Genomic DNA, 20,807 nt, shown 5'->3' with positions numbered 1-20,807 from the left:
TGATCTTTGATTACGAAAGGGTAGGAACAAAACTGAAATTGAGCCGGGCGGTGGTGGCGCACGCCTTTAATCCCAGCACTCGGGAGGCAGAGCCAGGCGGATCTCTGTGAGTTCGAGGCCAGCCTGGGCTACCAAGTGAGTCCCAGGAAAGGCGCAAAGCTACACAGAGAAACCCTGTCTCGAAAAACAAAAAAAAAACAAAAACAAAAAAAAAAAAACTGAAATTGAAATACAATGGTCCATTCCTTTCAGAGTTCACAGGTTATTTTTCGGTCTCGAAAATCAAGTTTTGCCATTTTTCCTTAGTGGAAATAACTGCCGTGTAGAGACAATTAAAAAAAAAAAAAACCCTCATCAGCTTCATTGTTCTATTTTTTTTTTTTGTCCGTGTGGCATTTCAGTACACCACCTGCTGGTGTTGCATCTAGAAGCTTGGTTTGAAACTCCTGAAATTATGCTGCATCTTTTCAGTTGTGGATCCAGAGAAACATGCAACTTTGCAGGGGTAGGGAAGAGAATGCTTAAGTTGAATTTTTAAAGGAGAGAGCAGAGGGAGGGAGATTGAAATTGAGACAGAGATATTGAGAAATGTGTGTGTATATATATATATTTTATTTGAGCTATCTCCTGTCTTTCTGGGAAACGAATCTCAGGCTTGCAAAGTCAAGTTTCAAGAGTACTGATCGTTTGCCAAGTGCTCGCAAACTCTTTTCACATGTCTAAGGTGTGGAACCTCGGCAAGGTTGGCTGGCTTCGTGTTTGAGCAATGCAACAATAAAGACTTTCAGAATAACCATGCAGTCTCCCACTGAACAGCCACCACAGAGGCGGGGGGGGGGGAATGATCCTTATGATTTTTTTTTTGGCTAGAAAATGGAATTGCTAAATGTGTGTGTGTGTGTGCGTGGGTGTGTTTAACATTACACGGAAAAGCAATTTTCTTCTAGTCTGTGCTGCACGTGGGGAGGGCTACTGGCCGCAGGGGGAATGCGGGACGGGCCGTGGACAGATGAGGCGGGGGTCGGTCGTCTCTGGGCTCTGGCCGGAGCTGGCTGCTAGCCGGCGACCCCAAGGCGCGGTGCGCATTCCGGTTCAACCGTGTGGGCCCCCGGAGTCTCCGCTCCGGGACGGAGCCTGTGCAGGTCTGGCGTGCGTCCTTGCCGCCGCTAGGTGGCGCTGCCCATCAAGTGCCAGTGCGGGGCCGCGGCGTGTTTGGCGCCTCCACCGAGCCTGAGCGGCCGTCCACCGGGTTAGTCCCGGCCCCCGCGCCCCTCCGCGGCTGGGGAGGGGGCGGTGTGTGAGCCCGGGCGGGGCTGCGCGTCGCTTCATGCAGCAGGATTAGCCAGGCCGGCCCCCGCGCCGCGACCCCGGCGGGAGACGCGGAGGCAGCGTGGTGATGCGGCCGGTCCCGTGGTCCCGGGCCGCGCGCGTCCTTCTCCTCCCCCGCCACCCCCGCCCCGCCAGCGACACAGTCACGTGCCGCCGAGGCGCTGCCCCCTGCGGGCGCCGGCGCGCGAGGAGGGGCGGGGCCGGGGTCGCCTCGGGCCGGGCGCGAGCAGCGCGCGTGCGCCCGCGCCGGGTGAGTGCGAGCGAGCGAGCGAGCGGATCCCGGGCGGGCCAGCGAGCCGCCGCAGGGACGGGAGGTGGGAGGGCCGGGTGGGCGGGCGGGCGGGGGACGCAGAGCCGGGCGCGCGCTAGCGGGGCGGGGGGGGGGAGAGGAGGAGGGGCGCGAGCCGTCGCCGCTGCCGCCGCCGCCGCGGAGGCCAAGGCGCGAGGCCGGTGCCGTGACGGAGGGAGCGTGGGCCGCGGCGCGGTGCGGTGCGGTGCGGCGCGGCTCGGCTCGGCGGCCGGCTGACCGGCTTGCCTGCCCCGGCGTTCCCTCCCGGCCGCGGCGAGGGTAGCGTGGATCGGCGGAGCCCGCGGAGGCCCGAGGAAGCGGCTGGGCCCGGGCATGGTGGCCTGGGGCGGCGCGGAAGGTGAGCGACCCCCCCTCCCCGCGCTCCTCTCCCTTCCCCGGGCCGGCGGGTGGGGGGAGGGGCGCCGAGCCGCCGCTGCCGCCTGCGCGGCCTGAGGCGCCGGGGCTGAGGCCGGGGAGCCCGCGGCGCTGCTCCGAGGCCTGCCCGCTGCCCGCCGCGCCGCCCTCGCGTCTCAGGCCGCCGGGTTATGTAACGCGTGACCTCCCGTTCCCTCGCCGCCATGGCGCGGCCACCCCGGCGCTGCCTTCCCCGCGCTCCGTCGCCCCGCCGACCCCGGGCGCCCGCCACGGCCCTGCTTCGGAGTCCCACCGCCGCCGCCGCAACTCACTCTCGGCTGCTGCGCCGGCGCCTCGCCGGCCGGCCATTCATTCACTCGCGCGTTCCAGGGTTCGCTCCGGCAGCGTCTGCAGAACCCGGGCGCGGGCGGGCGGGCGGGCGGGCGAGCGGGCGAGCGGGTCGGGCGCCGCGGTCCTCCGGCCTCGGCTCCCCGCTCGGCCCCGGTGCACCGGCTTCTCCCTCGCTCTCAGGCATCCCGGAGTCAGCATCCGGAGGCAGTGGTTTCCCCGCTCCCTTTTTTCCCCCCTTGTTACTTAATCTGTCCCCATCACATTCAGGACACCTGTCCCCAAGTGTCTTTGCAGGTGCCCCCTTCACACTTGTTTGTGCTGTTAAAATAACAGTCGAGGTGCAGGTGGAGAGGGCCACTTGTCTGTGACCGGAGGCTCTTCCTTTCCTGTCCTGCGTTTGGAGAGCTCCGACCTTCCTGTAGCGTTCCTTAATTGTTTACAGGTGATACACGGCTAATTAGAATTTTACTCCCAGTTCTTCTCCGGCCACGTATGAAGTGGAAGTGGTGTATAGATAGGAAGAAACACATCATAAGATGGATTTGGACTATTAAGGGCTATGTAACAACTCTTAAATGATCTGTCTGGTCTCTCTGGCTTCTCCAGTCCTTCGAGCATGTCCGTTACTCCTTTAGGTAGAATAAGACATACTGTAACCTTGTTCCTGTGGAATGCACATTAGCTCAGCCAAATGTTACCTTCGATGGGCTTTCAAATGTAGGAGTCTCTGCCTTCCTACATTGGCAGGGCTTTGCCCAGGCAAATGCTGCTAGAATACCCTTCCTCCCTTCCAGTATTACCTGGGCTGGAGACTTGGAAGCTTACTTAAGCTCTCCGTCTAGCACGACAGTCTACAAAAATGCACTTCGTTGACTGCGTAGGCTACTTATTTGCCATTTTTCTTGAATTACTGTAATTTCTTGCTTGTGTCTTTTAGGTCCTTTGAGGTCAGTCTGTACCAATTCCTGTATCTTGTCATGAAACTTCACTCCTTTTTATGGTAAATAATGCTTATTTGTTTACTTTTTAAAATGTGGGGATCACTTTTAAGATTATTTGTCCACTTTTTAAAATATGGTAGTCACTTTTAGGATTAATTTCTATGTCATCTCAGGTAGAAAAATAAAAATTTTCAAAGTTAATATCCTTAAGTGTATACCTCCATTTCCTTAATTCCAATTGAAAACTAAGATAATAAATAAGAAAATTAAAAAAAAATCTCCACAACCAGGCACTGTTAATAAGTTCCAATGACTATGTATTACCTATACTTAAGCCATACATACAGTCTTGAATGGCTTCTGAAGTGGAGAGAGCAAAGCATTTAGATAGGGGTTTGAATTTTTGTCTCTGCCAGTTGTATGACTTTAGACAAGCTTCTCATTCTTAGTTTGAAGACATCATTTTTTAGGTGGGGTAGCCGACTAATGAATTAATGAGACTATGAGTCTGTGTACTCGGGGTTTTCTGTGGTATACTCTTGTAGCAGGGTACTAACTAGGGCCTGGTGTGCTAGAGATAGAGCACGAGAAGGAAACTAACCGCAGGAGACCTTAGGTACCTGTTGTCTACAGTGAACAGATTCTGAAGGTTGGTATGGTTCGTTTTGCTTTGTTAGAATGTAAGGGATTGTAAATCATAGCATAAGCTGGGCTTGGTGGTGCACACCTTTAATCCCAGCACTAGGGAGGCAGAGGCAGGCGGATCTCTGAGAGTTTGAGGCCAGCCTGGTCTACAGAGTGAGGTCCAGACAAGTTAGGGCCTCATAGTGAGAGCCCGGTCTCAAACAAAAACTAAAACAAATCACAGGGCAGGTTAAACAGAATATTGAAAAATGAAAAAAATACCTAACTGTGTGCTTCTTTTCTTTCTTGTAGTAATGGCACCAACATTACTGTGTGTATTAATGGCTATTTTACAAATTTAATTTTTTTAACACAATGTGAATATGATAATTCAAGTCTTTAGAGACAAGTTGCATGTTCTTTTAGTGTCTCATCTACTTGTAAACAACACACAAATTCAAACCTTAAGTTTTAGTGTTACCTTTGGATTGTGGGATTGGTGCCTTCACTGGTCTCCTTACTTCACTTGCTGTTTCTCACATAACGATCAGAGTGATCTTTTGAAAAAGAACTTGAATTGATCTTTCTTGCTTACAATCCTCCAAAAGCTCTGGGTTACATACAGAATTGACTCTAAACCTTTTATCCCCTCCATCAGGGCACTGAATGATTTGGCAGCTGCGAACTTAGACTTACCCCATGACTTTACTGCTTGGTCTCAGGATGCTGCCCAGGCAGTTAACACTGGACACTTCTGGGTGATGCCAGTTGTTTGTCTTCCATTGCTGTCTTTGCTTCAGAGAGCCTTCTCCTGGTCCCTAAAATAGAAGCAAGTCTCTCTCTTCCGTTTGTTTGACTATTTTGTTTGCTTTTAAATTTAAATTTTATTTGTGTTCTTTTTCTCCATTGTATTTATTATCAGATGCATTTTTTTCACTTGTTAATTTTTTTCCATTAGACTTGTTGACTCACTCTTCCTAACTACAGGCTAGAGATTTTACTAGATTTATTCATAATTTTATCCCCAGTACTTAAAACTGGTACTTAATAAGCTCTTAGTAAAAGCTGTTAAATAAATGAATGCTGTAGTTGATTTGAACATTTGACAACTTCAGTCAAGATCCTACCTGCTACCATTTACTGATTGCATAACCCTGAACAGGTTAATGACTTCTGGTGCCTCATTTCATTCATCTATATATGATGACTATAATATCACCTACCTTATAGTATTATAGTGAGTAATTGAGTAATATGTGAAGTACATAGGTCCGAGTTTTCTATACTTTGTGTGGAGACCAGAGTTCTGTGTCCAATATCTTCTGGTCGCTTTCTACCTTAGCTTTTGAGTCAAAATCTCTCACTGAACCTGGAGTTTGCTTGCTGCCATTTTGACTAGACTGGCTGGCTCCTAGGAGCCTTCTCTTAGGATCCCAAAGCTCTGGAGTTAGAAAGAAATGTGCACCACTGCACCAGATTTTATGTGGCTGAGGATCTGAACTCGGGTCCTTATGCTTGCAAACTTCAGTGAGCCTTCTCCCCAACCTCTAAAAAAACAGAACAAAAAAAAACTTTAAAAATTTTACTTCACATACTGACAATATTTTTTATTGTTGTCATGAGATAAAATTGAATTAGTTTATATATTTTTTGAATGAAATTGTGTTGGCTGCCAAAATTTGACTTTTCAAAGTTTCTCTATATGTCTAGAGTAAGATAAAAAAATAAACTGCTGAGAATGGGTGGCCTCTATTTAGTCTTAATGTGTATGTAAGGTTTTTTATTTTCTTATCTAAAGAAGATGGCTAAGAGTTATTATCCCAACAGCCACCCACTAGAGTGGCTTTCATCGGTTTTGCTTTGAGGTTCTACTGGAATTATGATTGTGGTGATGAAAGAACTTGTTAGAGGCTTCTTGTCTTCTGACAGGAAAACCCTGGAAGACCTAATGGAAGTCTGATTTTTGTAGTGTTTAAGAAGGAGAGGTGTTTTATTATCATCTTTCATGTGATGGTTTTCTGCCATCTTTCACAAGTTTTCCCTACATGTTGTATTTTGGTTCTTGTAAATTGCAGCTTAAAGCAATCTAGCAACAGTCTACATACCTGCCTTTGAGTTCTGTTTTTATGCGTTATTTTTTTCCTTTAGTGTTTAGAGAAATAAATGAGTCCATGACTTTGTAAGAATAGATAATTTGAGCTAATGCATCTCGAGTTATTCTTATAAACTTAAGAGTCTGCCTATGACAATTACACTTGTATAACACTAGTTATTTTTACTTAGCATTTGTCTTTGGCAAACTGGCTTTTTGTAGTTTGTTTTATATCTCAGTCTCAACTTTTTTTTTTTTTTCTTTCGAGACAGGGTTTTTCTGTGTAGCTTCATGCCTTTCCTGGAACTTGCTTTGGAGACCAGGCTGGCCTCGAACTCACAGAGATCCGCCTGCCTCTGCCTCCTGAGTGCTGGGATTAAAGGCATGCGCCACCACCGCCCAGCTCAGTCTCAACTTTTAAGTCATAGGAGTCTAAACTTTGTGCCTGAAACTTAAAAAAGAATATGAAATACTGATTGTTTAACATTTGTTCCAAAATTTAATAATCATAGGTAAATTATTAAGTATGGACTATGTTCCAGGGCCCTTTGCTAAGTAGTTTCTCATTTAATATTCAAAAGTACCTTATAAAGTAGGCACATTTAGAAAGAAACAGATTTGTATAAATGATATTGTTTGGCTGGGTCACATGGTACGAAAGGAACCAGGATTTACCTATTTCAACCTGATTCATGACCCAGGGTCCTAACTCTTTTGTGAGCTACATTTAAAAAGGACAAAGATTTGCATTTTTTGTCATCTGTTTTGTAAGCTTATGCTCCTCCTAATTACTGGCAGTTGTTTTTTTGTTTTCCTTCATTATTTCTGCCTAAGAAGAGGGTGTCTGATCCCTTGAAGCTGTAGTTACAGGTGTCTACAGGATGCTAGGATTTGGACTCCAAACCTCATGATTGCATAGCAAGTTTTTACCCATGGGGCATGTCTCCAGCCCTCAGAACTGTAGTTTATAAAGAGTTTAATACAGATTTAAATACGGACATGAAGGGAGGGAAAATACAAGCATAATAGGCATGAGGGAGAGGTAGAGGGAGGATGAGCAGGCATGCAAGCGAGCTTGGGAAACCCAAGACAGACTTGAGTCTGGGCTTCTCAAGAGAGTGTCAGCATTTAAATGTCACAGCAGTTATATGGGTGATGATTTTGTGGCTTTTAACGTTACATTGTTCTAAGAATTGTATTGTTAGAAAATTGGCACTAGGAAGTAAAAAGTTTTGACATATAATGCTCTTAAATTTTGTGCTTGCTTATCTGACCAGGTAGAGTTGATTTAAGAAACCTTTTATTTATTTTTTTAAATTGCATTCATTTATTTTGTGTGCAAGTGTCTATATGTGTGAGTGTACATATAAGGAAGTCAGGACAATTTGTGGGGAGTTGGTCCTCATGCTTGATGGCAAGTGCTTAACCCCACTGAGCTGTCTCCCTCCCTCCCTCTTGATATGTGGGCCTGTATGTGTGGAGGTCAGGACAGCTGGTAGGGTCAGATTTTTCCTGTGGAGGTCCCAGGTGTTGGACTCATTTCATCATGCTTGGCAGCGAGAACCGTGGTCCACTGAGCTGTCTTCCTGGCTCATGGCCAGTTTCCCCCCATGACTCTATGTGTGCTGGCATATGTAGATGCCAGAGGACAACCTTGAGTGCTGTTCTTCAGGTACCATCCACCCACCATTTTTATAAAACAGGGTTTTTCATTGCCTTGGAATTGGACAAATAGGCTAGGCTGGCTGGCAAGGGAGGACATGGAGCCCTCTGTTTCCTCCCCAACCAAGTGGGTGTCACCAAACCAAGTTTTGTTATTGTTGTTATTTTAAATGTGGGTTCTGGTGTTGAACTGAAGTTCACCATCTGAGCATCTAGCCCCATGGCTTTCCATGTAAGGAGGGGTGGACCAAAAAGGTCTGTGATGTTAGAAAGTAAACCAGAATGTTGCTTTCTGACCTAATCTTTCTTGATCACACTCAAGGTGTAAGAGGAACTTCTTGAAGGTTTAATCATAAAACAATGGTTGTATAGTCTCTAAATTCCATCATTCTTAACATCTGAGATTACTAAGAATGGGCTTAATTGCATTTTTATCTTTTAGGCACTGGATTGAATTATGTAACTGAGATTTTGATTTTGGTTCTTTGGGCTCAGGATCTCTCTGTGGTGCTAGGAATTTTGAACTATGAACCAGACCAGCAGGCAACTGCTCTTCCACTGCGCAGTATCCTAGTATATCGTTTACTTGTGCAATCTTGGGGAAAGGTCCTATGAAACTTCAAAGTTTCAGCTTTGCTTCCTGAGTTTTAAGGGCCTCCTGTCCTCTCTCCAAAAGGGAGTGTTTCATTTCAGAGGAAATTGCTTTCCTCTGCCTCATATAATCTAAAAGGATTACTTTCTGTTGAGGATTATAACATTTCTATTGATGCAATAGAATCTAAAACCTAGGATGAGGTTCATTTCAGTCAAACGTTTTATTTACATCATTTCTGTTGATTAAAAAAAACCTCAGTTGTTTGAAAACTTTGGTATTTGGAATTTCTTTAAATCACTTTTTTTTTTTGGTTTTTTTCGAGACAGGATTTCTCTGTGTAGCTTTGCGCCTTTCCTGGAGCTCACTTGGTAGCCCAGGCTGGCCTCGAACTCACAGAGATCCGCCTGGCTCTGCCTCCCGAGTGCTGGGATTAAAGGCATGCGCCACCAATGCCCGGCCTAAATCACATTTTTTGATCTAGGTAATTTCCTGCTACTGAAAAAGTGAGTTTTTTTGTGTTTGAGATGGACATGTTAATCTACTTAATAAACTTGTAAAATGTTTTGAAGATTGTCATTTGGAATTTTAGTACTTAAGAGGGAGTACTGACACTTTGAATATGTGATAGTGGAGGCTAATATTCTTCTGCATGTCCTTTCTATTATGCTTATTAGAAAGTCTTATTTCTAATTGTCATCTAAAGATCATATTAAATTCTCTTGAAATTAACTTTCTCAGAATCTGTTAGCTAAGGTACAGTACTGTGGCTGTTGTGGTAGATACCTTATAATCCCAGCACTTGAGAGGTAGAGGCAGGAGGGTAATGATCAAAAGTCATTCTCAGCTACCTAGTGAATATAAGACCAGTCTGGGCTACATGAGAGCCAGTCTCAAAACCAAACAAACTTTAAAACAAGCGTAGTGTACTAAACTTGACTTACACTTTTAGTGTCTTGAAGAATATAGCATCTTATCTTTAAAGGCAGTGTTTTTCTTTCTGTATATTAGAACTACTCAGCATGTAGGCAAGGGAAGAGTACAGAAGTTTTGGCAACTTAAATTTTCTTTTTATGTTCATTTGCAACTACATTGAATCTAAAGATTAGTGAGAAGAGACTTGCAGAAAATGGAACAGATAGGAAAGTATTTATATATGCGCATATATAATATATATAGTGTGTAGGTATGTATGTGTTTGTGTGGGTGTGTACATGTGAAGGCTAGAGGTCAATTTTGGTGTCCTCAATTGCTCACTACCTTAATTTTTGAGAGAGGCAATTTCACTGAACCTGTAGCTAGCTCATCCATTCAGCAAGGCTAGGCTGGCCAGACACCCAGTGAGCTCCAGGGATTCACTTCACAGTTCTGGGATTAAAGGGGCATGCTACCATGCTTTATGTGGGTGCTGGTGACCCCAACTCAGGATGTCATGCTTGAAGGACAATCACTTTGCTACTGAGCCATCTCCCCAACATCAAGTTAGATCGTATTTTTAAACTGCAGTTTTTCCACGGGATTTATTTTTAGTTGCCTATCATTGGTGTTCATTTACCTTGTGAGTTTTAGAGATAGTAAAATGTACAGGTGGAATGCACAAGATGAAGATTTCTTTCCTTATTCTGTGCTGTTTAACTAAAATAAAGTAAAATTTAAGCTTCTTAGGTTGATAGTTAAGGCCTTCTGTTAGATTCCTTAGCTGTCTCAGCTCATCTGCATCTGGCCATGTGTCCATTTCAGTTAATTCTAGAATGTTGCCTTAAGCATCTCTGCAATTTTTCTTGTAGTTTTATGAGTTTTTCTTTCTAATGTCACTGCTTCCTCTCTTTTCCTGCTTCCTTCTACCTTTAAAAACAGCAAGCTGGGCGGTGGTGGTGCATGCCTTTAATCCCAGCACTTGGGAAACAGAGACAGGTGGATCTCTGTGAGTTTAAGGCCAGCCTGGGCTACAGAGTGGGTTCCAGGAAAGGTGCAAAACTACACAGAGAAACCTTGTCTTGAAAAACCAAAAAAAAGAAAAAGAAAAAGAAAGAAAGAAAAAAACAAATCACGGCAAAAGACTGTAGAATTGGTCAGGTCAACTCTGTCCATATTAAAGAACTAAGATTTAGCTGACTGATTTTTAAGGTCAGTGACTCAGGACCAAGTTGGACCTATCTTTGTGTTTCTACTTTTCATACATATGGACTAGTTGGAGTTAGTCTAGGTAGACCTCATATTTAGGGCCTATTTTCTTTTTCAATCCTATTAAAAATTTGACTACTGCCGGGTGTTGGTGGCGCACGCCTTTAATCCCAGCACTCGGGAGGCAGAGCCAGGCCGATCTCTGTGAGTTCGAGGCCAGCCTGGGCTACCAAGTGAGTTCCAGGAAAGGTGCAAAGCTACACAGAGAAACCCTGTCTCGAAGGAAAAAAAAAAATTTTTTTTGACTACTAATGTGTCCACCACAGATATGTACTAAATTTTCTGATGGAAAAGCATCTGTTCTTTCTTTTCTTTTAAAAAAAAAAAAAGTTATACTTAATTTGTATGTGTGGCTAGTGGTGGGTGTATGGAGGTTAGGAAACAACCTGTGGAAGTCAGTTCTCTCCCTCTACAGCAGTGGTTCTCAACCTTCCAATTGCTGCAGCCCTTGAATATAGTTCTATGTTGTAGTGATCTCCAATTATTAAATTAGTTTCATTGCTACTTCATAAATAATGTTGCTGCTGTTGTGAATTGTAATGTAAATATCTGTGTTTTCTGATGGTCTTAGGCGACCCCTATGAAAGGGGGATGGGACTCAGGTTATCAGACTTGGCATGTTTACTTACTGAACCATCTCACTGCTCCCTAAGTATGTTTCTTTTGTGTTGTACTGAACTAGTTTAATGCAATAGAAGTGGTCCTCTGTAGAGATTCATGTTAATAATCATTGTTAGTTTCTCCTTTGAAAATATGGGAGCATTAGTTTTTAAGAAAAGAAGTATAACTGGACATGATATCACACTCCTTTAATCCAACATTCAGGAAGCAGAGGTAGGTGGATCTCTGAATTTTAGGGTAGCTTGGTCTACACGGCAAGTTTCCAGGTCAGTGAGATCCTGTTTCTAAAATCAAAAGTGATTTTTGTATCGCAAACTAACAATTCAGCTTCATCAATATTCTAGCTTCTCTAGACTGGAAGGCAATAGTTCTTGGTCTGTCTATCCTGTAGATATACTGTAAAGATCAGTTGTAGATATAGAATCCTTAGTAAAAGGTATAGAAATAAGATACTACTAGTAGTTGGTGTAAATGTAAAGAACCTAAATGCTAATAATTTAAGGAACACTGAAAGGAAGAAACTATCAAGTTTTAGTAAAATTAATTTTTTATAAGGTAGAAACATGGGTAATTTGCTATGTTCCTCCCTGCTACTTTTTTCTTTTTCTTTTCTTTTTTCTTTTCTTTTCTTTTCTTTTTTTTTAACAAAATATACTTTAATGCAGGTAAAACAAGGGGAAAGTGTTTTTAACAAGGAATATATTATAGAACTGAATATTTGGTCAACATGACAGTGCACTGAATGAACAACAGTCAGTAATGGGAGGAGTCTAACAAGAATCCCAAGAAAGGATAGATCAGGCTCATTTTCAGAAAAGGATATGAACAAAGCCCAAATCCCGTTCTCTTGCTTTAGTTTTGGTTTGGAGAGTGCTTGTAGGCACTTTTATTAATAAAGTCCTCAGAGCTCCGTGCTTGTCTGCTGTTGATCAAGATAGTGCCTTAGCTGGGTTGGTGGCACTTGTCTGCAGTCCCAGCTGCTTGGGAGGCTGGGGTAGGTTAGGAGACCCTGACCTAAAACCTAAAAAAAAAAAAAAAGGTATATTGTCTAGTATAGAAATTGCTTTATTTTAGTAGGGGGAAAAATCACAGAAAACTAAAGGTAGGGGGAAGAAAATCCATAATTAAAGAATGGGGAGGTAGTTAGTATAAAACGACTAAAACATCCCAGCATTGTACTACTTACATTTTTCTAAAGGGTATCTTACACATACCACTCATCTTAGAATGCATGCTATCTTGGTTTAGTATTCCTAAAGACAGGTCTAGAAATGAAAGCTGCTATTTGTGGTTTTATGAAATAGTTACTAAGGCTTTTTACTTGGGTGTATAGCTTTCATTTTCACTTTAAATAGCTTGATGTGTATCCCTTCAAATTAAAAAAAAAAAACCTAACATTCATAGATAAGTTGGTTCTGCTTCATGAGGTATGGAATTGAAGAATGTCTGTACTGCTCTTAAAATTTAGAAATTTGAGAACCATCGCCCTGAGACACTGATGGTCTGAATGGTTGAGTCAAAACAAAATCTGAAAAAGCAGCTGTACCTTTGTATTTAAATTAATCACAGAAAGTTGTTGATCTGGTGTTAAAACCTCCACTCTTTATGGGCAATATAGGAGTACATTGATACAGGCACTCTCAAAACTCTTCTAGGCCTGTGGCTTTGTATTCTTTTTATTTAGCCACTCCTGAGGGAGGTACATGGTCTTTGTAAATTGCCTTTGTGTTTGGTTTCCCACTGCCCCTGATTCCAAGAAAAAAGCCATAGGCACTATTGCACAGACTTCTTGGAGAGGTTGACTCTTTGCCCAGCTTTGTGCTCCTCACCCTCCTATTTGCCAGTCTTTGATCCTGTGATATGCTTCTAACTTCCTGCCTTAAAATTTTTTTTTTTTAAATTATGGTAAAATACTTAAAACAAAACAAAACAAAACAAAAACCAAACACTTCTGATGATTCTTTTTTTTTTTTTTTTTAATTTTAAAAATTTGATGAGTAATGTTTTGCTTGCCTGTATGTCTTTGCACTACATTTGTGCCTGGTAACTCAGAGGCCAGAAGAGAGCATAGGATACCCATGGGATTAGAGTTAAAGATTGTTGTAATCCACCATGTAGGTGCTAGCGGTGGAGCCCACCACAGTCCTCTGAAAGAGCAGCTAATGTTTTTGACTGCTCAGTCATCTCTTCAGTTCCAGCCATTTTCAGATGAAGTGAAGTCCATTGTTGGTGAAGTTCAGCAACATTAGTACAGTGTCCTACAGCCATCACCACCATTCATTTCTAGTTCGCTTTCATTTTGGCCTAAGATGCTTCCTTAGGTCACCCGTCTCCAAAACACATCATTCTAATTTCAGTCTCTAAAAGTAGGGTGATAAGAGTATTTATCTTTTTTCCCCTCTAGCTTTTTTGCTTTGCTTTTTAAAAAATAGACTGTCTTCATTAATTTTACAAATGGTTGCTTTTGTGTAGCATACTATTTTTATGACTATGTTGTATCATGGGTTAAATTTCTTAAGTCTAAATAATATTTACTGTGGGTATGTGCCACTTTTCGTTTATGTCATGTTAGACCAATGTACTTTAGGGTGGTTTCTACCTTTTAGCTACTGTGCATGTTGCTGCTGTAATAATGGGTGTATAGGAAAATCTGTTACCCTACTCAGAAGTGCACATAGAGATAATATAATTCTGCTGTAATGCTTTGAATTCCTGCCAGTCTCTTTCCCACAGCAGAAACCTTGTTTTACATTCTCGCCTATAGTGCACGAGGTTCCAGTGCCTTCCCATTTCAACATTTATTTTCTTTCTTGGGAGATGAAAGCAAGAGGACTAGGAGTTCTTGCCTATCTGGACTACATAGACTCTGACTCAAAAAACCAAGGGTTGAGAATGTAGCTAAGTGATAGAGCACTTGCCTGGGGTTCACAGGCTATGGATTCAATCCTCAGACTCCCCCAAGTACCTTCTCTGGTAACCATCTGTTTGAGTGTGAGGAGGCATCTCCTTGGGGTTTGTATTATTGGTAAATGTGAACATGTGTTCATGTACTTATTAGCCATCTGTACATCAAATCTTGCACCTATTTTTAATTAGATTGTCACTAATGATAAATTAGTTTTAAATAGTCTATATCTTAATCTCTTATTGAATATATGATTTCCAATATTCTCTCATTTTGTAGGTTTTTTCACTACTGTGTCCTTTGATGCACAGTTTTTTTTTTTTTTTTGGTTTTTCGAGACAGGGTTTCTCTGTGTAGCTTTGCGCCTTTCCTGGAACTCACTTGGTAGCCCAGGCTGGCCTCGAACTCACAGAGATCCGCCTGCCTCTGCCTCCCGAGTGCTGGGATTAAAGGCGTGCGCCACCAACGCCCGGCAGATGCACAGTTTTAATGTAAAAAAAAAAGATTTAGGTGTATGAGATTTGGCTACGTGTATGTATGTGTACAATGTGTATGCCTGGTGCCTGTGGAGGAGGCCAGAAGAGGTTGTTATATCCCCCTGAAACTGGAGTTACAGATGGTTCTAAGTTGCCATGTAGATGCTGGGAACTGAACCTGGGGCCTGTACAAGTGTTTTTAAGTGCTGAGCCATCTCTTCAGCCCCAGTTTTTACCTTTCCCCCCAAAAAAATTTAGTTAAGATTTTTAGTTAGCATACAAAATAATGATTTTATTATGGAATTTTCAAACATATGTCATTCATTCATTTCATGATATATATCATTTGTTCAGATCATCTTCCAGCTCCTTCTCTTTGCTCCAGTTGATCTTCTGACATAGTTCCCCTTCTGCTTTCATAGTATTAAATTTGAATATTGTCTACCTTTTTTGTTGCTTTGCTCTTCATATTGTATTCAAGAAGTCATTGCCAAATCTGCTGTCAAATGTTTGCCTATTTTTCTTTCTAGAGTTTCAACATTTTTTTTTTTTTTTTTTTTTTTTTTTTTTTGGTTTTTCGAGACAGGGTTTCTTTGTGTAGCTTTGTGCCTTTCCTGGAGCTCACTTGGTAGTCCAGGCTGGCCTTGAACTCACAGAGATCCACCTGCCTCTGCCTCCCGAGTGCTGGGATTAAAGGCGTGCGCCACCAACGCCTGGCTGAGTTTCAACATTTTTGCTCTTATGTTTAAGTCCCTTTTAAAATCTCTTTTGAATTTTTATATATGGTATAATTTGAGGGTCCACCTTCTTTCGAATGTGATATTCCAGTTTCATTAGTACTATTCCGTGTAAAAGGCTGTCCTTTTTCCATTGACTGCTTATGGAGAAGTCCTTTTAAATACAGATGTCCCTGGGTTCCATTGTCCCTGAAGCCATTCAGGAGGTCCTCAGTTGTAAGTAAATGCGTAAGTACCAGACTGATGGCTGAAGTAAGGAAAAAGAAAGGTACTGAGTAGAGTGATGGGAGTGAGCCCAAACCAAACTGATTTTAGCCTTTCCTAGAAGTGGGGGGGCCACAGGCGATTTTCTTTGTATTTGTGTCACATTACGAAGTATGTCATATTACTGAAATGTGCACATCATTAATTCATTGTATATTTGTTTTAGTCAAAAAATACTTCTTATGACCATTAAGTAAAGGTAAGGTAGCACTTTACATCTGGATATGACTATAGTAATGAGATTTATTAAAAGTCACTCAAAGACGGTTGCATTTATTTTGGTGGTTGGTTTGTTTGAGACCAAGCTAGCCTCAGTTGGCTTGAACTCATAATCCTCCTGCCCTAGCTTCCTGTGTTGTGATTATAGTTATGATTTACCATATCTGGCTTGCTTGCCTTTTCTTCCTTTCTCTCCCCACCCCACTACCATTACCACTACTAGTTAACCCAGACTAGCTATCCTCCTTCAGCCTCAGTCATCTGAGTGTTGAAATTACAGATGGGCACCATCAAGCTTCAGTTTCATTAATTAATAGTCTGCATAGTTAGAGTTACAAGTAATGTAACATCAGATTAATTAATGATACATATGGATTTGGGAGAGCTTTGCCAATGTGTGAACTATTAAAATGGTGTTAGTAAATCTTTTTAAATAAGTAGGTGAAATACCACTTTTGCATGAAAATTATTGTTCTTGATGAAGATCATTTCTTTGGTAAATACTAAAATTAAGAATCAAATGTGACTAATGCTAGGACTTAGGCTGAGTCATGAGGGTAGCTGTGAGTTTCAAGCCATCTGGGGCTATATATACCTTATGTCAGAAAAACAAAAAAATAAGCAAAAATAAATAAAACTTAGCAGTAACCATGGGAAGCAAGCAAAATGAACCTTTTGATGGTGTGTGAGCAGCCTTTTAACATGCACATTGAAGTCAAGAATGAGCTATTTGTGGTGTACCCAGCAAGAGGGACATGTGCTTAAGTAATTCTGTGATAAACAGATGCAGCAAGTAGACTCTAGTGAGATTGTGCCTAGAACAGGGTAAGTCAGGAAGCCTTCTTCTGTAAACATCTCAAATCCCAGCTATTCCACCATTTCTTTCTGTTTGCTACACCTGGCTAGCTGTTGCTGCATGTTGACATGGGACTGGGTATAATGTATTTGATAGTCACTAATTTGGCTGGTCTTTTTTACCTGAATATTTCCTTACAGTGTCAGTTTGCAGAACCTTTCAGGGGTTGAGGCCTTTCTGGCTCCTTCTGTAGAGTCCCAGAAACAAGAAGCAAGAACTGAGAAGTCTTAGACTTATTTTAGTTGATTAATTTAATTAAATCAGTTCAATCTATCCAAGTTGTTTTTGTTGTTGTTTTAAAATCTTTGAGGAAACTATTCAGACCCTAAATCCAAAACTTAAAAAAGAAAGAGGACTGCTAAAGGAGGTTTAAGTTTACCTCCAGCTCTCTTTACTCTGGTTACATCTCTACCTTATGTGCATATATATGGCCCCATAAGGGAATTTTCTGAGCACTAGTCAGTCTCACATTTCTGGTTTGTAGGTGAAGAGATGTCAGACTTGGTGCTCTTGTGCTCACCCTGTGTCATAACTAAGCAGCAGTTCTTGAACTGGGCTTTGAGCATAGGTCTGTCAATACTAAGTTCTTTCCATTGTTTTGTAGCGGTTGGCTGCTTGTTTTATCATATGTATCATATGTACTCTATAGTTTTCAGAGGGTTTCTAAGTATGTTCTAATTTGATTTTCACTCTGAACTGGCAGGGTAGAATACTGTAATAAATAACTAAAGTTTATTGCGGACATACCTCAAGTGCTGGGAATAAGGGTATTTTACATTCATGAGTTCATCCCTTACCTGTTTTTGAATTTAATTTTTTGACACTGTTATTGATAGCTTCTCTGTGTTCATGTTGCAGGATACAGAGAAGTTGAAGGCTATTAAGTTTTAAGTTGGTGTAATAAGTTTTAGAAACTGTTTCTCACTTTATCCAAAATTATCACACACTGTGGAATTAGCTTGGAAAATCCAATCTGCAAGAGTTTCACCTGAAAACAAGGTGGTTTTCATTTACAAGTCTAGCTTGATAATTGATGACTTGTCAATGCAGGGCACTGCTTCTCAATGAATAGGTGAGTAAAGAGGACATATTGTAATTCAGAACATTGCTTGGAACAGAGAGGATAAAACAGCTTTTTTTTTTAAGCAATATTTTGTTAGGTTATTAGTAGCCTGATCCAGTGTCCTCCTCTTTAGAGAAAGTCTTATTTGAATAAACAGGCCATTTTCTTTGAGTGGAAAAACCTTTCAGTAGATAAGACTGCAGAGACATTTGATAAACAACTTCTTTGTTGATCTTTGTAGTCAGAAGGTTTTCTATGGTCTCACTTGGCCTGCTGGCCTGCAGCCACTTATAAAATAATCACTCAGTGGCTTAATATTATTTATAAACTGTATGGTCTGTGGCAGGCCTCTTGCTAGCTGGCTCTTATATCTTAACCCATTTCTATTAATCTCTTTTGCCACTTTTTCCGTGGCTTACTGGTCTGCTGGCGTGTTGTCCCTTGGGCGGCAGGCTGGCATCTCTCCAGACTCTGCCTTTCTTCTTCCTGTCTCTCTCCTTGGATTTCCTGCCTGTCTCTAAGCTGCCTTGCCATAGGCCAAAGCAGCTTATTTATTAACCAGTGGGAACAACATATATTTACAGTGTACAGATAGACATCCCCCAGCATTTCCCCTTTTCTATCTAATCAAAAAGGAAGGTTTTAGCTTTAATATAGTAAAATTATATATAATAAACAGTTATAAAGCAAAAATTACAGTTACAATATCTAGTCTGTATTTGACAAAATTGAATATTTTATCCTATATTTGTGAGTCTGAAGTTTCATATCTAATTTATCTTTTATCATAACCAAGGAGAATTATAATTATTTAGTTTTCAATTACATCAAAGACTCCAGAAGTATATAATATTACCTAAGTAAACAGGAAGAGCATTGTAAGCAACTTCCAAAAATTCTGGAAATGACAGAGACAGCTGGCTGCCTGGAGAGTCACCCAAAGTTCCTCTGCAACATTGGAGCATCCATCTTCAGCCTATAGGACAGAAAAGGGGAAGTGCTATGGGATATCTTTCTGTACACTGTGAATATGTGTTGATCTGATTGGTTGATAAATAAAGCTGCATTGGCCTATGGTAAGACAGCTTACAAGCAGGCGGGAGATCTAAGCAGATAAGCAAAAAAAAGAAAGGCAGAGGCGGAAGAGACACCAGCTGCCACCTAAGGAGCAACAAGATGCCAGCAGACTGGTAATGCCACAGCAATGTGGCAACTTATAGATTAATGGAAATGGGTTAAGTTATAAGAGCTAGCTAGCAAGAAGCTTGCCATAGGACATACAATTGGTAAGTAATATAAGCCTCTGTGTTTTTACTTGGGTCCGAGTGGTTGTGGGACTCCAGGTGAGAGAGATTTGTCTGGGCTGTGGGGGGCCTGGGTGGGACCTAAGAAATTTATGACTACAGATCATTATGGATTAGCAGAAATTTATGCTTTTGGATCATGACACATAATAGAGATTTCCTTAGCATCTTCCTTATTTAATACTATATTACCAATTTGGTGAATGATTTGTAGTTAATTCTCATCTACTGTGTGGTTCTAGTTGGTATCAAACATGGTCCAATTGCCAGTTTTGTCTGTACCACTTTTAGGAGAAGAGATTTTCATGATAGTACTATTTGTTAAACTATTAGCACAGAATTTGATTGTGAATTTTTAGAAATTTTTTTGTTAACGATTCAAGTTTTTATTTCAGTTATATGTATATGTATGTGTGTGTATGACATGTGCTTGGTGGTGGGGGGTGGTATGTGTACATGTGAATGCAGGTGCTGGTGGCATCCAGAGAGAGAGTGTCAAATCTCAGAGTTGTAGTTAGAGGTGGTGGTGAGCTACCAGATGTGGTTGCTTTGGCCAAACTGGTCCTCTGCAAGAGTAGTGTGTTCTCTTAGGCTCTGAGCCATCTCTCAAGTCTTGGAAAAAGACTGTTTTTTGGAAACAGGCTGTCACTAGGTAGCCCTGACTGGCTTGAAACTAACTCTATATAGATCAGGCTGGCCTTGTAGAGAACCATGCTTGCTTCTGCCTCTTAGATACTGGGATTAAAGGTGTGTGCCATCACAACTGGTGTGGAAAAATGTTCTAAAGCAAGATAAATAGATGGTATATAGGATGAAATAATCATAGTAACTTTTCCAGTATTTGGCCACAATAGATTGTATTTCTATTGTTAAACCATGTTTTACAGCTCAAATGTAAATTTATTGTCTTTACTCAACAGATATTTATTAACTGCCCAATGTACAATATACAATTTATAGCAATTTTATGTGTTTCCATTATAATATTTGAGTATGTGAAACAAGATTGTTGTTCTCAGTGAAATATGAAGTGTATATATGAGTGTACTGGCTAGTTTTATGTCAGCTTGACATAATGTATAGTCATCACAGAGGCGGGAACCTTGATTGAGAAAATGCCTCCATAAGATCAGGCTGTACACTAGCCTGTAGGGTATTTTCTTAATGATTGATGCAGGAGGGCCCACCCTATTGTGGGTGTGTTCATCTCTGGGCTGGTGGTCCTGAGTTCTGTAAGAGCAGGCTGAGCAAGCCATGGGGAGAGATGGCTCAGTGGTTGAGAGCACTATCTGCTCTTCTAGGGTACTAGAATTCAATTTCCAGCACCCACGTGGCAGCTCACACCTGTCTGTAACTCCAGTTCCAGGGCTTCAGACACCCTCACACAGACATACATGTAGGCAAAACACCAATGAACATAAAATTAAAAAAAGCACTAAAAAAAGAATGCCAGACCTATTAATTTGTTATCAGGATCATCATTCCCCTATGATGTATTCTTTTAATGAACTCCTTGGGGGACATTTTGAAGGACAGATTTGTTATACCGTGTATGCATTCTTGAATGTCTAGTATGCCACAATTTAAGAGCCATTATAGGACAGATGATAAAGGAAATATCTTAGTAGATTGCTTAATTAGCGATAACAAGTAAGTAGAGCTGTCTTAGCTGTATTTAATTGATGCTTTATGCAAGGTGAGAGAGAGTATTGTTATTTAGGAGTGCGTAGATCCTTGCCCCAGCTACCTTCCATACACAGTTGAAAAGTGTTTAAATATGAAGCTTAACCTGTAAAGAGGATGTTCTATGGATAGATTTCACTTACAAAGCAATCTGAAAATTATACATTTTGAAAAAGTTTACTTGGAAGTATAATTTTGTCTTGCAAATTGGACATGTGAATTTTTAAATTTCCCATTGTCTTTGATAAAATATCAATGAAG

At 41.6% G+C, this 20,807-nt stretch overlaps 1 protein-coding gene across 9 annotated transcripts in view; it reads left to right on the top strand.

Annotated features, from left to right (window-relative positions):
• Positions 1–1,562: 1,562 nt before the first annotated feature.
• Rev1 (REV1 DNA directed polymerase) overlaps positions 1,563–20,807 on the top strand; it is a 71,502-nt gene continuing 52,257 nt past the window's right edge. For 2 of the 9 annotated variants that reach the window (XM_028865730.2, XM_028865729.2), the window contains exons 1-2: positions 1,821–1,976; positions 3,261–3,270. In XM_028865730.2, coding sequence (XP_028721563.1) covers positions 1,952–1,976; positions 3,261–3,270 — 35 coding nt within the window. In that variant the 5' untranslated portion in view covers positions 1,821–1,951. Of the gene's footprint in view, positions 1,580–1,750; positions 1,977–2,680; positions 2,766–3,260; positions 3,324–15,134; positions 17,569–20,807 lie in introns of those variants that run through there. The other 7 variants (XM_028865733.2, XM_028865740.2, XM_028865736.2 and 4 more) reach the window with 7 other exon arrangements.

The sequence above is a fragment of the Peromyscus leucopus genome, chromosome 16_21 (assembly GCF_004664715.2).
Source record: "Peromyscus leucopus breed LL Stock chromosome 16_21, UCI_PerLeu_2.1, whole genome shotgun sequence".
Lineage (NCBI taxonomy): Eukaryota > Metazoa > Chordata > Mammalia > Rodentia > Cricetidae > Peromyscus > Peromyscus leucopus.
The sequence above is the reverse complement of the archived record's forward strand: the minus strand, read 5'-3'. Positions and strand labels throughout refer to the sequence as shown.